At 43.9% G+C, this 16,879-nt stretch overlaps 1 protein-coding gene across 3 annotated transcripts in view; it reads left to right on the forward strand.

Moving 5' to 3' along the window:
• The window catches only part of VEZT (vezatin, adherens junctions transmembrane protein), a 111,776-nt gene extending 96,475 nt beyond the window's left edge, over positions 1-15,301 (forward strand). For all 3 annotated transcript variants that reach the window (XM_075344812.1, XM_075344813.1, XM_075344814.1), the window contains exons 9-12: positions 2,277-2,470; positions 7,785-7,885; positions 8,024-8,231; positions 14,156-15,301. In XM_075344812.1, coding sequence (XP_075200927.1) covers positions 2,277-2,470; positions 7,785-7,885; positions 8,024-8,231; positions 14,156-14,670 — 1,018 coding nt within the window. In that variant the 3' untranslated portion in view covers positions 14,671-15,301. The remainder of the gene's footprint in view (positions 1-2,276; positions 2,471-7,784; positions 7,886-8,023; positions 8,232-14,155) is intronic.
• The last annotated feature ends 1,578 nt before the right edge of the window (positions 15,302-16,879 follow it).

A 16,879-nucleotide genomic window follows, 5' to 3' on the forward strand; every position in this document is an offset into this window, starting at 1 on the left:
TTTGGGAGTGCGCAGCATGGCGGATGGAGCACGTTTGGGAGTGCGCAGCATGGCGAATGGAGCACGTTTGGGAGTGCGCAGGATGGGAGATGGAGCACGATGGGGGGTGCGCAGCATAGGGGATGGAGCACGTTTGGGAGTGCGCAGCATGGCGGATGGAGCACGTTTGGGAGTGCGCAGCATGGGGGATGGAGCACGTTTGGGAGTGCGCAGCATGGCGGATGGAGCACGTTTGGGAGTGCGCAGCATGGGAGATGGAGCACGATGGGGAGTGCGCAGCATGGCGGATGGAGCACGTTTGGGAGTGCGCAGCATGGGGGATGGAGCACGATGGGGAGTGCGCTGCATGGCGGATGGAGCACGTTTGGGAGTGAGCAGCATGGCGGATGGAGCACGTTTGGGAGTGCGCAGCATGGGAGATGGAGCACGATGGGGAGTGCGCAGCATGGCGGATGGAGCACGTTTGGGAGTGCGCAGCATGGGGGATGGAGCACGATGGGGAGTGCGCTGCATGGCGGATGGAGCACGTTTGGGAGTGAGCAGCATGGCGGATGGAGCACGTTTGGGAGTGCGCAGGATGGGAGATGGAGCACGATGGGAAGTGCACACCTCCCCCCAACACACACACATACGTGCGCGCGCGCACTTCACAACACACCACACCACACACACACACTGGGAACCACAAACAACTGCCCTACACAGACACCCACACACACAGACAACGCTGCACACACAAATATACGCACATACCGCACAACACGCACATTGCACAAAACATACCTCCCCCCAAAACACACCACACACACACAAACTGCGCAACACACACACAACGCTACAGACACACAGCGCTCCACAAACAACGCAACACACAAACAACACCGCTCTCACCCCCCATCACACCCAGACAACATCCAGAACATGTACAGCGCCCTACACAAACACTTGGTAACTACACACAACAACATCTATATATATATATATATATATATGACAAAAATCATACATGAACTACACAATACGTAAATTCTAGAATACCCGATGCGTAGAATCGGGCCACCTTCTAGTCTAATATATAAAGCTGTGTGTATGTATGTCCGCTAAAGGAATCCGCACCGTCGCATTTACAATCACGAAATTTTGCATAGACGCCTCATGTGACCCAGGGAGCGTCATAGACTATGTTTTGACAGAAAAAATTAACCCCGTGCTTTACAGTTAGTCTCTAAAATCCTGCCGCCATTAAACTTAATGGAGGTGGGAGATACGGGCTATTAATAGGAACTGTCAGTGGTTGCTATAGGAACAAAATAAACTGTTAGTTGAAGCTTATGTGTGAGGTTATATGATGTCGGTGGAGAGATGGATAGAGAGACAGAAAAAGACAGACAAACAGAGACACAGCCCTGGAAAGACACAGCCCTGGAAAGACACAGCCCTGGAAAGACACAGCCCTGGAAAGACACAGCCCTGGAAAGAGACAGCCCTGGAAAGAGACAGCCCTGGAAAGAGACAGCCCTGGAAAGAGACAGCCCTGGAAAGAGACAGCCCTGGAAAGAGACAGCCCTGGAAAGAGACAGCCCTGGAAAGAGACAGCCCAAGGCAGATGGAAAAGAGACAGATGGGGAAAGAGACACACACACACACACAGAGACACACACACACACAGAGACACACACACACACACAGAGACACACACACAGAGACAGACACAGAGATAGAGAGAGACAGACACAGAGATAGAGAGAGACAGACACAGAGATGGAGAGAAATGGACTGATACAAATGCAGACAGAGATAGAAATAGTCAGACAGAGACATAGACACAGACAGACAGACAGACAAGGAAAGAGACAGACAGAGACTGGGAGATAGACAGAGAGACAGTTACTATCCCGGGCAACGCCCGGGTACTACAGCTAGTTATGATATATTTTCCAGATGTGCTCCCTCCACTTATAGCTACATCCACTTTTCAAAAAGTAGCCACATCTGGTTGGGGTTATTGTAAAATGCCAAAAAGTCGTAATTTATTTGTTTTTTTTGCACAACTACAAATTTTGCAAATATGTTGCAACATTCCAAGGCTCTTGTGCGCCACAATTGTAACAAAAGTGCGTGATGAATCGGGTTCCATGTTTGTCCCCATTTCATAATCTGTGTCTGCTGATCATATAGAAAAATGTATTTATTTACAAGTTGCTTGGGCTATTATAGCTCACAAGGCATCGCAGGTAGCGTTGTCATTTTAAATCTCCTGCATTCTCCTTGCTTAGGGTAATTGTACTTGAGGATGAGCTTGAAAAGCTTACCGCCCTTAAGGAATCGCATGGCATGACACCTGAAGCTTCCCTTATACTGGAAGAAAAGCTTAAGATGATACAACCACATGTGCAGGCCAGTAATACATGCTGGGAAGAGGCCCTGTGTCAGGTGGAAAGGATGGTTCGAAAGCCTCCAGCAAAGAAAGGTACGACAGGCTCCGTGATAATTTTCATTTTCAGTAGGCCTCTTTTGCTTATCTGATGCGTATGTGTATATGTAATAATATGTGTGCGTATAAAAAAAAAATATATATTACTGTACAAAAATTTTAGGCAAGTGTGGAAAAAATGTAATTGCAACAGGTAACCCACTTACAAGTTAATTGGGAAAAATTCAAAGATTAAAAGGAATCTGTCACCTGGTTTTTGCCACCTAATCTGAGAGCAGCATAACATAGGGACAGAGACCCTGATTAGATGTGTCACTTACTGGGCTGCTTAGTTTAGCTTTTAAAAAATCACTGTTTAATTAGCAGGAGATTATCATTAGAGGACTACTTGGTGTGCTGCCAGGTAGTCTAACATATTCATTACCTCTGTATAAGGCCTAAGGTACACGGCATGAAAATCAGTGCGAGTGGAGTGCGATAAAAAATCGCATTCCACTCAGACCAATATTATCCTATGTGCCAGCACCCATGAGCGATTATTTTCTCAGCCCTAATCGGACAGAGAAAACAATCGCAGCATACTGGGGGTGTAATGCGATCCTTGTTTCTCTCGCACCCACTCAAGTCGGGGGCGAGAGAGAAATCGCACTACACTCGTGGTACACCAGTGTACCGCGAGTGCAGGGCGAGAATGACAATAGCTGGCTACGGAGGAGAGAGGGAGATTAATCCCTCCCTCCCCTCCGCAGCACCGGCCCGCCCCTCCTCGGTGCCGCCCCGCCCCCCGCAGCTGAGGTCCGCTCGCACGATTGAACTTCAGTCGCAGGGACACTCGCATGACACTCGGCTCTGCTGTACTGCCAGCGTGAGCTGAGTGTCATGCGAGGGGATCGCAGTAATCCCCATGTGGCCCCAGCCTAAGTGCTAGACCTGCACCAGAGAAAACATTGATTTTATCAAAATGACAGCTAAGTAAGTGACACATTGCTGGAATCGGGGTCTCTGTCTTTACATTATGCTGCTGTCAGATGAAGGCGCAAAAACCCAGTGACAAATTCCCTTTAACCCCTTAATGACCGCGGGCCGTAAAATTACGTCCTAGCGGTCATAATGTTACTGCCCGCGGTCTGCCGGCAGCATCATGCTGCGATCGGCACACATCTCAGCTGATTTTCACAGCTGAGATGTGTGCCTGCTAGGCACGAGCAGAATTGTTATTTGCTCGTGCCGTTTAACCCCTTATATGGCGCTGTCAATATGTGACAGCGCCATTATAAGCGCGATCAACATTTACTTACCGCCCGATACCGGAAGTCACGTGACGCAATCACGTGACTTCCGATAGTTGTCATGGTAGCACAGGGTCATGTGATGACTCCTGTACTACACCTGACTTGCTTTCACTTTCGCGGTGCCAGCGGCACAGCAAAAGAGAAAGAGAGCGTATCTGCGGTTTATAGCCTTGTAGCTGTGATCAGCAGATACTGCAGAGCGATCGGAATGCTGATCGCAATAGCCCCCTAGGGGGACTAGTAAAATAAAAAAAAAAGTTAAAAAAAAAGTTTTCAAAAATTTCAAAAAAAACCCAAAAAAACCTAAAAGTTCAAATCACCCCCCATTTGCCCCATTGAAAATTAAAGGGTTAAAAAAATTAAAAATATACACACATTTGGTATCGCCGCGTTCAGAAACGCCTGATCTATCAAAATATAAAATCAATTAATCTGATCAGTATATGGCGTAGCGGCAAAATAATTCCAAACGCCAAAATGACGTTTTTTTGTCGCCACAACTTTTGCGCAAAATGCAATAAGAGGCGATCAAAACGTAGCATTTGCGCAAAAATGGTACCGTTAAAAACATCAACTCGAGACGCAAAAAATAAGCCGTCATTGAGCCATAGATCCCGAAAAATGAGAACGCTACGGGTCACGGAATATGGCGTAAAACGTGCGCCACTTTTTTCTGACAAACTTCCGATTTTTTTTTTAACCCCTTATATAAAAGTAAACCTATACATGTTTGGTGTCTACGAACTCGCACTGACCTGAGGCATCACACCCACACATCAGTTTTACCATATAGTGAACACAGTAAATAAAATATCTCAAAAACCATAGTGCTATCACGCTTTTTTTGCAATTTTTCTGCATTTGGAATTTTTTTGCCGTTTTCCAGTACACTATATGGTAAAACTGATGGTTTCATTTAAAAGTACAGCTCGTTCCGCAAAAAATGAGCCCTCACATGACCATATTGACTGAAAAATAAAAAAGTTACGTTTCTCAGAAAAAGAATGGCGAAAAAAAAAAACGGAAAGCGGCCGGTCGTGAAGGGGTTAAAACAACATCAAATAATCAATTCTTCTAGGTACACTTACCTACAGTTTTTGAAAGTAGTAGGCCGGGAGGTTGTTCCAAACATCTTGGAGACCTAATTCCATATATTCTATGGATGTAGGCCTGCACAAATCCTTATGTCTCTCCATGTAATCCACTGTCGAGGACTTATAAGAATCAAATTGTCCACTAAGTTTACACAAAATCACTGGCTTAGGTGGACAAAAGTGTAAAAACCGTTTATTTTATAATTTGATTAGACATCCCAAGACATCTCCACCGTGTAAAGTAAAGCCTATTCAAGCCAATCCTCATTTGAGGACACTTGGATATTAATGAGAAGTATATTGTGGATCTATTCAAATATCAGGAGCCACACTGTCGTACACCAGCTCTGTCACATGTCTGAGGAAGAATGGAGTTGTATATATTTGAATAATATCTATGACAGAAAATGGTATTGAATAGATATTCTTCAACTTGGCCCCGATTCATCCCAGGGTTATATACAGCTATATTCTGCCTGAGACCTCTGACAGAGCTGGTTTATGACAGTGTGGCTCCTGATATTTGAATAGTTTCTGCAATATACTTCTGATTAATATCCAAGTGTCCTCAAATGAGGATTGGCTTTATTGTACACGGTGAAGATGTTTTTGGGGGAATATTTTTGTTCATATTATAAAAATTAAGTTTTAATACTTTTGTCCACCTAAGCTAATGATTTTCTTTATGTAATCCCCAGTCAAATTTAATGATGTTGAGATCAGGGCTCTGTGGAGGCCATATCATCACTTCCAGGGCTCCACATAGTTCTTTACGCTGAAGATAGTTATTAATGACATTGGCTGTATGTTTGGGGTCATTGTTCTGCTGCTGAACAAATTTGGACCCAATCAGGCTTGCAAGGAACCTCCACCATGTTTCACTGTCTCTTACAGGTATTCATTATTGTACCGCTTTTCAGCTCTTCGGTGAACAAACTGCCTTGTGATAAAGCCAAATGTTTCATATTTTGACTTACCTGTCCAGAGCTGTTGCTGCCATTTTTCCGCATACGAAATCCTATATTTTAGTGCATGGATGAGTAACTTGGCTTTGTTTTCATGTTGAAGATATGACTTTATTTCTCAAATTCTTTCCTGAAAATCACATCTAGACAGACTTCTTCGAGTAGTGGATCCGGGTAGTTAATTCACACTGGTTGCTGCCATTTCTGAGCTGATGGCACTGTTAGACATATCTTGATTTCGAATGGTAGTTATATTTGAGGATTTGTTGCACGAAGTTTCACTGGTCAACCAGTGTCTACAGTCCTCAACATCCCACATTTTTGGTACTTCTTTAAAATGACTAGAACAGCACATCTTGAAACCCCAATCTGTTTGAAATCTTTGCCTAGGAGAGACTTTGCTGATGCAATATAACTACCTTGTTTCTTATTGCTCAGTTTCATATCACAGGGTATACACTATGATAAGAAGAAGGGGTCTACAATCTCACCTTTTGCAGCAGTTTGGCTAATCATTGCCTATTTTTATTCCTATAGAGCTGTTTGGGTATGTTCACGCTGAGATTTTTGCAGAGTTTTTTTTAGCAGAAATTGAGCGGAAAGTCTCCAAAACCTCCTCAAAAAGGTATTTTTGTCCAGTTTATGCTCTGAAAATTCAACAAAAAGACAGTGAAACGTGGTGGAAGTGTCCTTAGGTGGCTCTGCATGAGTTCTCCTGATAGATTCATGAGTTCACAAATGTACGGCTCTATATTTAAAAAGAAGATGCTACTATCACTCTCTACCTTTGGTAGACGTGCACTTTTCCAACATGACAATAATCCAAAACACATACTTGTTGGATTTCTGAAGATCAGGGTGAAAGTGATTTGGTATCCAAGTATATCTCCTGATCTGAACCCAACCAAAACTCCTATGGGAAATTCTGAAGAGACAAGTTGAGCATAACTCTCCATCCAGCATCCAGGCTCTAATTGAGGTTGTTCTTGGAGAATGGAAAAAGATTGATGTTGCAATATGTCGCCAACTTTTTAATTCCATGTTGATGTAAGGTGTATTAATTTTTGCATCAACTACTTTGTGTAAAACTGAAGATTTTTTTGTGCTCTCTGCCCTCATGGACTAAAGGTCCAGTCACACATAACGAGATCGTGAACGAGATCGCTACTACGTCACAGTTTCCGGATCATTGCTGAGTCGTTGGTGAAATCGTATATGAGGTGTCACACACACCGACTTGAGGAACGAGCATGCGATCTTGTAAATCGTCGGGACCCTGTCACACAACGGGGACGCAACTACACGCCGCTCATCTAGGTCGTTAACGAAATTGTTAGCTAGGTGTCAAACATACAGATCCATCCTGCCCAGCAGGACTCCAACGAGCCAAAAATGTCCCAGGCTGTTCAGCATCGAGCAACGATTTCACAGCAGGGGGAGGATCGTTGGTACATGTCAAACACGACGAGATCGCTAGTGAAGTCGTTGTTGCGTCACAGAAACTGTGACGTAGCAACGATCTCGTTCACGATCTCGTTATGTGTGAAGTGGCCTTTAGTCTACAGGGTAGTGGGGAAAGAAACAGTAGGTTGGTGGGCAGGGCATACACGTGTATGCGTATGTGTCTGTTTGTGAGTGTATTCCTATACTTCAACAGACACAATTTATTCTCCTCAGTCTTACAGAAAAGGCCAATTTGACATCTAATTGTAGCATAGCTGCTTTTTCCATGGTGTATAAAGAATATGCGTCATCTCCACCTCTAGGCTGGAAGGTGACTATACTGCCTTCCACAGGAGCACCAAAATCCAGTGTGGTCACCCATTGAGTTCAACACCTACTGCTAGGCTGTGACTTCTTCAAGCCAAATTCTATGCTGCCAACCAACCAGATATTCCAAACGTTTCTAAAAACAGTTGGGAATTGTAGATGAACTAATCTGGTTTTTACGCGCACTAATGATATACAGTTCCCATGCTAATACCTTTTCCACTTATAGATACAACTAACACAGCCTGGGAGAATTCACATTGCCCCATGATGCCCAATGTTCCTCCTTCACTACGCATTGAAGATAAAGATCCGGTTCCAGAGGAGCAGGTAATCTATGAGACCTTTCATGTCCCCATGAGCCCCAGGACTGGTCCTTTCCTTCTGATAACAAAGTCCCTGGATTTCATCCCCAGTACGTACACAAGGCTCAGCTATCCATGAAATGACGATGGTTTTTGTTTTCAGGAATTTGAGGCCTATGTTGAAGACATAGCTCCAGATGACGAATTTAGCAGAGATGATGTGTATTTATTTTCTCCAGAGGAGAGAGAGAGACAGAAGCGAGAACGGGAGGAATCTAAGAGAGTATTGCAGGAGCTAAAGGCTGTCCTAGGCTTAAAGGCATCTGAAGCTGAAAGACAGAAATGGAAGCAGTTGCTCTTTAGTGAACATGGTGTGTTATTCCAAACCTCTCTATTATACTGCTGCTTACCAATTGATTCTGTTTTTTTATGTAACAGACTAAATAATGACTAACAGCTAATAATGGTTTGTCTTATATAAGGGAACACTAAACCTAGGAATTAATATGTAAGTTAAACAAGAAATATAGTTGTCCTCACTGTTAGTCTACAGCATTTATTAAACGATCCTGAAATATATATATGTTGCATTGAGCAAAGGGGTTATTCATCGGCTTATCTGCTCAGTCTTTGGTAGCTGACCAAAGCTTGTCCCCTTTAGTCAAGAGGTGGGCCTAGAGGTCTCTTGTCCCACCAGGACTGAGCACCGCATGGAGGCATCTGCAACAATACACATTGCTAATCTGAAAATTGCACTTAAAAGCACCACTCCAGCAATTTTAGTTTGGGCGCCGGAGTGGTGCTTTAAATCTAAGGCCCTTTTCCCTGGTCTTTTATTCATCCTCCAGTAACTTCACCTTTTTTTTGGCATCTTTCCCGTCCCTTGGTGTTATCTTGTGCCTGTAACTTTTGACTAGCCGTAAGTCAATATTGTATCATAAGCACTCTATGCATCTCTATCAGAGCCAGTACTAACGATTGAGTGGTGCTCTAAATCTAAGTCCAATGCCCCCTGTCTTATACTCACCTTCAGCTGTCTTCTGTTCCAGTTTTTCTCCCTTTGGTTTCTAGTAATTTGTGACCTGCCGGCAGCTCCATTGTTTCGTGGCGCGCACCAGAGGTTACAACTCACTGCAACTGTATCAGAGCCTTATTCTGGCCTCGATATGGCTGTTATAGAGATCTACTGAGCACTTGTGACGTAACTTCTGACTTCCGGCTAGTCAAACGTTTTGAGCGCAAGCTGGTGCCGCGGGATCGGAGCAACACAAAAAGCAGGTGAAAACACTGGAGGATGGGTATAAGACTGGTGGGCAGGGAACTTAGATTTAAAGCACCACTAAAGCAGTGAAAAAAACCAATACGTTGGAGCGCCTCAGTAGGCTCAAAGTATTAGAGTAAAGCTACATGGAGACCTGTTGTTTATCACAGTCAGAATATGGACCGTGATACACTGTCTGGACACGGGTCACCTAACCTGATCTTGACAGCCTCATAGTGATTGAGAATGGGTAGTTTCAGTCAGGAGATCCAATGCCAGTCAGTTCATCGCGGTCCATATTCTGACTGTGATATACTGACGTCTAAATTCGACTGTTTATGACATTTCTTTTTTTTTTCAATTCTTATGGGGATTTTCTTTGTTTGCTGTTCTGATAGCTATCCAACTAAAAATGATGTATCCTTCTCTAATTTTCACTAAGAAATTGCCTTTATAGCACTTCACAGTTAAACTAGTAGCGTCACGTCATAGAGCTGGTTCCTGCAAGGATTAAAAATGTCATTTGTTGGCCTTTCCCATATTATGAGTTGGTCACTTGATCTTTCTAATAACATATGTTGTGAAATTGATCTTAAAATGCGAATATCTGAGTATTCTCGTCTCTCTTGTTAGGGCAACCTTTTTTAAAGACGTTCAAAGAATGACCACTGGTGGTAGAGCATGTGACCAGAATTGTCCATCAGGAACCTCCAAATGAAAATCACTGCACATGGGAGAGCTGTTTTTGAAAACCAATTTTCTCATGTGCAGTGTATTTCTTAAGGGGGAGGTTGATTGAGATCTGCTGACATGTTCCTCCATCACCAGCCAATTTGAGAGCAGGGCAACTGTACCACATGTATAGAGATGGCTGCACTAAAAAGTCCAGGAAAAGAATATGTAATACTCAGATATTAGTGCCATAAAATCCTACCCCATCACATATTAAAGATATTCTAGTCCAATATGTGGTCAATTGTAATAGCAGCAGTATGAGTAGTCCGACTACTGGCTGTCAAATATTGGTTTTGTCAACAATCAGGGTTCACAGAGAAGATCCTGAGCACTTTATGGCTTGAGACCACCCACTGGGCACTTGCAACCTAATTTACACACAGAATAAAAGTTTGATCTCTGGCCTCTCTTGAACACCAGAAGGTTATGTTGACCCTTCTGTTTTAGTCCATACATAGTATTGGTCTAGTGTGAAGAAGCAGATGCCAGAATCCCTGTAAATATATATAATGTATTGCACTTCTTCGGCTTTCTTCAGTAGATGTTGTTAGCTGATAGAATTCCATGGAACTACGATTGAGCTTTTCTACACAACACACACTTGCTCTTTACTGTTCATGGAACATTAGTTTGAAGTCATTTCGGTAGTATATTGGGATAAATCTCTTTCTCAATGTGTTCTGAACTGTAATATATGTAAATTTATGGAAAGATGGATCTTTCGAGGTTTCTGCTTTTTCCGTTTTAGGTGGCATGAAATGTAGTTGGCCAAGTCATCGGAACATGAAGAACCAAATATTTTGTCTTCAATGTTTGTCTTATTTTATCATTTACCAGCATAAAAAATTACTAAATCTTATTAAGCTGCTACTATGTGAATTAGGTGTTGTATATTTAGTTATGCTATGGGGCAGAGGGCTCCAATATTTTATTTTATATTGTTCCGTCCTCTTCTTGACACTTGTCACAAACATCAAACACTATCAGCCTCACCATTCTCTCAAGAATTGTGCAGGATTAGGGTTTGGGTTTTAATAAATAGTGACTATATGATATAAAGCTTTTTCTTCGGAGATTTCTTAGATGTTAGTAATTTTTATTATTATGCTCTTATTCATTTAGAAATGTAGTGCAGTACCGATGAAGTTTTTCACACCATAAAGCTGGTTCTCACAGAAGGATAAATGGAATGCAGATAAAAGAAGCTACTTTAGCCTCAGACAACTGCAAGAAGCCACAGATCTATAGAGTAGTGATGGGCGGATCCGCAGATACACGGGATCGGCTGGTCCACCAAGTTTAAAAAAACAACAACCCAAAACAACCCGGTTCGAGCCCAGAATTGATCTTGGATATCTGGCTGGACGCCTGTCCCCATATAAGTCTATGGGGACCAGAATCAGGCGATTATTATTATTTTATTATTATTTATAGAGCACCATTAATTCCATGGTGCTGTACATGAGAAGGGTGTTACATCCAAAATACATATACAAGTTACAGTAGACAGACTAGTACAGAGGGAAGAGGGCCCTACCCTTGCGGGCTTGCATTCTATAGGATTATGGGGAGGAGACAGTAGGTGGGGTGTAGATTGGGCGGCAGCTCCGCACGGTGGTCGGGCGGCAGCTCCGCACGGTGGTCGGGCGGCAGCTCCGCACGGTGGTCGGGCGGCAGCTCCGCACGGTGGTCGGGCGGCAGCTCCGCACGGTGGTCGGGCGGCAGCTCCGCACGGTGGTCGGGCGGCAGTGAGTTCATTGTAGATTGTAGGCATTTCTGAACAGGTGGGTTTTCAGGTTCCATTTGAAGTTTGCAAGAGTAGGGGATAGTCTGACGTGTTGAGGCAGCGAGTTCCAGGAGACTGGGGATGCTCGGGAGAAGTCTTGGAGTCGGTTGCGTGAGGAGCGAATGAGAGAGGAGGAGAGAAGGAGATCTTGGGAGGACCGGAGGTGACGTGTTGGAGTGTAGTGGGAGATTAGTTCGGAGATATACGGAGGAGAGAGAGATTATGCACAGCTTTGTAGGTCAGTGTTAGTAGTTTGAATTGGATACGGTGGAAGATTGGGAGCCAGTGGAGGGACGTGCAGAGGGGAGAAGCGGGGTGGTATTGAGGAGAGAGGTGGATCAGTCGGGCAGCAGAGTTAAGGATGGACTGGAGAGGGGCGAGCGTGTTGGCAGGGAGGCCACAGAGGAAGATGTTACAGTAGTCGAGACGGGAGATTATGAGGGCATGCACTAGCATTTTAGTAGATTGCGAATTGAGGAAAGGGCGGATTCTGGAAATATTTTTGAGTTGAAGACGGCAGGGGGTGGTGAGGGATTGGATGTGTGGTATGAAGGATAAGGCAGAGTCAAAGGTCACTCTGAGGCAGCGAACTTTGGGTACTGGCGAGAGCATGGTGTTATTTATTGTAATAGATCAGGTGGAGAGTGTAGGTGAGACGGAGGAAAGATGATTAGTTCAGTTTTGGCCACATTGAGCTTTAGGAGGAGAAGAAGGAGGATATAGCAGATAGATATTTCAGGATTTTGGACAGCAGAGATGTGGCATCTGGGCCAGAGAGATAGATCTGGGTGTCGTCGGCATATAGGTGGTATTGGAAGCCATGGGACTTTGAGTTGAACCAGGCCAAATGTGTAGATAGAAAAAATTAAGGGCCCTAGGACAGAGCCTTGAGGGACGCCAACAGAGAGATGGCGGGATGAAGAGGTTGTGTGAGAGTGGGAGACACTGAAAGTGCGATTTGAAAAGTATGAAGGGATCCAAGAGAGGGCAAGATCTCTGACACCAAGGGAAGAGAGGGTCTGTAATAGGAGGGAGTGGTCAACGGTATCGAAGGCTGAGGACAGGTCTAGAAGTAGGAGTATAGAGAAGTGCTTGTTCGCTTTGGCAGTAAGCAAGTCATTCGTAATTTTAGTCAGGGCAGTTTCGGTAGAATGATGTGGACGGAAGCCGGACTGTAGGTTGTCAAAGAGAGAGTTAGAGGAGAGGTGGGAGGAAAGTTCAGCATGGACATGCTGTTCCAGGAGTTTTGAGGCAAGTGGGAGTAGTGATATGGGGCGATAGCTGGTAGTAGAGGTTGGATCGAGGGAAGGTTTCTTTAGGATAGGTGTGACTGTTGCATGTTTAAAGGCAGAGGGGAAGGTACCAGTCGTTAAAGATAGGTTGAAGAGATGGGTTAAGGCTGGAATAAGGATGGTGGTGAGGTTGGGGAGGAGGTGGGATGGCATGGGGTCAAGTGCGCAGGTGGTGAGGTGCGCTTTTGAGAGAAGACGTGCAAGCTCTCCTGATGGGGAGGAAGTTTATGGGAGAGGGGCAGTGGTCAGTTATATGAAGGGGTTGTGGTGGCTGAGCAGAGAAGACTTGCCTTATTAGGTCGATTTTTTTTTTTTTAGAAGTGTTAGGGGGATTGGAGCTACTGCTTCATACTTAACGATTTATGCGTAGCTCTAACACCACTTCAGAGTCTGCTTACTCCGGTGCCATTCATCATCTTTCATGCCTATACACTGCTTCCCCAGCCCACCGGCAGTCTCTGTTTGTAGTCACACGCGCTCCCACCCTGTGTGACAGTGTGTCTGACTAACTGCTCTCAATCAGAGCTGCTGTGCCTGTGTCTAGATTGGTGTAAGAATAAATAAATAAAAAAAACGGCGTAGGGTCGACCCAGCCATAATAAATCATGCAGCTATAGGCTGCAGCCCCCAGCCATGTGCTTATCTTGGCTGTGTATAAAAATTAGAGGAACTGCATGCGGCTCTTTTTTTTTTTTTTTTAATTATTTAAATAAATAATAATAATAAAAAAAAGTGTGCTGCCCCCCCAATTTTGATACCCAGCCATGATAAAGCTGGGAGCTGGTATTCTCAGGCTGTGGAGACCCATGCTTACTGGGGCCCCCAGCCTAAAAATAGCAGCCTCCAGCCGCCCTGGATTGTTGCATCCATTAGATGTGACAATCCTGGCACTTTACCTGGCTTGTCCGATTGCCCTGGTGCGGTGGCAAGCTGGGTAATAAGGGATTAATAAGAGCCCTGGCACTGCAGGAACCGCGAAGGTGAGTATAGGCTTTTTTTACTTTAGCTGGGGGAAACGTGGAATCAAAAGAAGTTGTCCTAGTAGTGGACAACACCTTTACAGATCTGAGGACCAAAGCTGGAGATGAGACTAGTCCTGTGAGCTTCTTTCTTTAAAGTACCTTTTTAGCATTGATTAGGTAAATGTTTATTGTAATTTATTAAATAGGCAGTATGAATTTAAGTAAGTAATTGTTTTTTGTTTTGTTTCCTCCCTAAAAGCCATAATTAAGCCTTTATCACATATGGAAATTGTGGATTTTCCAACCTCTTCTCCAGTTTTCGATCCAGACTCTCAAATCAAAAGCAAAACACAGAGCTTTGACGTCACCAGGGAGGTAAATGGAACGGAACCTTTTCATAAAGAAGCCGCCATTCATGAGACCCCAGACGTACCGGTGACTGATCAGGATCAAGAAGGGACAGAAACATTTCGGCTATTGGAAGAGCCAGGACAAGCTAGTGCTAGTGAGAAAGGTGAACCTCCGTGTCCTGCACCCAGGACTGTCTTACCTGCTTCCATCCAAGAGAGGCTAGCTCGAATTCATCAGGCATCAGATTTACACTTTGCCTCGGGATTAGCAGCACAAGCCGCTGCCCGATCACTTACATTTACTTTCTTGCAAGAACAGACTTTCGGCGATGAATGGGGCAACGACGAAGATGAGACGGAGAGTGGTGATGCCGGTGTAGGAGATGAAGGGAATGAAGACAGATGTTCAGAAAATGAAGAATGACCTTATTGCACCAAGAAAGGACAAGCCATCGAACTCTTGAAGAACATAAGACTGGTTAGCCTGTTCACTATGTAAGGGCAGGCTAGAGGTAAACATTTACTCTTTAAATAACACATGGTGATTTAATATCCTTCGTGCCTGGAAAGTTTGCAGCATTCAACTCTGCAGTGTTTCAATGAACCCTCCTTCATGTTATACGATTTGTGTCTTGCAAGTCCCTGACTACTGCTGTTCTGTGCAGTCTTTACACAGGAGAAACCTAACGCTCCACACAGAATCAAGGACGTCAGTCTACAGTATGTGGTCATTGTAAAAGCAATGCAGCTGCCGAAATATCTTTTTTGGTTATTTTAATATTTAATGTTATTTATTTAAAAAAAAAAAAAAGAAGCAATTTGTTTTCCGATGTTAATCTTGTGTTCTCCTCTTTGGTTGTCTTGCTTTCTAGACAGGATGAATCATTGTTTCACACTGTGGTATCAGTGCCACGCCGGCTGTATCTGCCCAGTGCGCACTGGCTGATGACATTGTTCTTTTGTGACTATACTAGATTTCTTAAACTATTTCACTTCTCTAAGCTTAGAATGTAATTTTTATAATAAAAAAAACAAACAAAAAACACAAACTTTAACCTGTATGAGAATTTTTATTGTGATACATGATTCTATATTTTCAGTTAACCATTTAGGTTATTAACTTATATTTTTGGGTATCTAGCTATTATTATGTCTCTTCAATCTCAAAGGCCATTGTTCATGCTCACATTTCGGGTTGTTCCATACACATGTATCTCGGATTGGTGACAAATGTTTGATTACTGGATGTCTGATTTTTGGGTCCCTGACTGATCACCAAAAACTGGGGCCCAAAGCATTAGTGAGCAACTGTGAATACTGTTTCATTGACTATTGGAACTATAGATCATTAATAGAGCATTGGTCACATATGCTCACTAATCTTTAATTCACATGGGAGTTTTGGAATCTGAGGATCAATATGGGGGTTGGGATGCTAAGCAGTTGCTATCTATAGGTCCCGTCACACGCAACGAGATCGCTAACGAGATCATTGCTGAGTCACAGTTTCTGTGACGCAGTAACAATCTTGTTAGCGATCTCGTTATGTGTGACACCTACCAGCGATCAGGCCCCTGCTGTGAGATCGCTAGTCGTTGCCGAATGGTCTGGACCATTTTGTTCAAAGGCGATGTCCTGCTGGGCAGGACGCATCGCTGTGTTTGACACCTACCAATGACCTCCTATACAGGTCGCTCATCGTTATACAGGTCGCTCATCGTTACTGCGTCATTGGTAAGGTCTGACTGTGTGACATCTCACCAGCGATCTCCCAGCGACTTACCAGCGATCCTTATCAGGTCACATCGTTTTCGGGATCGCTGGTAAATCGTTAAATGTGACTGGGCCTTATGTCTTTCTATATCTCTTTTTCTATATCTATCTATATCTATCTGTGTCTCTCTATATGTCTCTCTATCTATGTCTGTCTGTCTCTGTCTCGCTATCTGTCTTTCTATCTATGTCTCTCTATCTGTCTTTGTCTCTGTCTCTCTATCTATGTCTCTGTCTCTCTGTCTGTCTCTGTCTATTTCTCTCTATGTCTCTGTCTCACTGTCTCTCTATGTCACTCTATCTATATCTCTCTGTCTCTACCTCTCATCTATCTATCTATCCTTCGGTCTATGTATTGTATGTCTATAGTGATGAGCAAGCGTGCTCGGCACTGCTTGTTACTCGATCGAGCATTAGCGTGTTTGGATACTCGTGGAGGTTGGCTAAGTATCGCAGGTAATCTTGTATTTTGTCCATGAAACAACCATATCGCATCAGCTTGCTTCACTGCATGATGTGTGCAGGCTCCCAAGTGAAAGCCATTCACAGTCTCTGAATGGCCGTGCCAGGGTGTGAAACAACGTTCTCGTATATAGTGTGACCATCCCCCCCCACCAAAAAAAACCCCACCTCCCTCCTGTCAGAAATGCTCTGTTTATGGCTGGCAAAGTCCCAAGCAGACCAATCATTGACTTCCCATATTGCTCTTACTCGTGTTGCATTCGTCTGAGTGACTGACCAGCTTGAATTGAGGAGCGAGCATTCAAGCATATTAGTGCTTGCCCATCACTAGTAAGAATACATGTATAAGGAAATTAAAAAAAAAAAAATAGTTGTCATAAATTTCATACTTGTTGCTC

This window comes from Anomaloglossus baeobatrachus, chromosome 4, assembly GCF_048569485.1.
Source record: "Anomaloglossus baeobatrachus isolate aAnoBae1 chromosome 4, aAnoBae1.hap1, whole genome shotgun sequence".
Taxonomy (NCBI): domain Eukaryota; kingdom Metazoa; phylum Chordata; class Amphibia; order Anura; family Aromobatidae; genus Anomaloglossus; species Anomaloglossus baeobatrachus.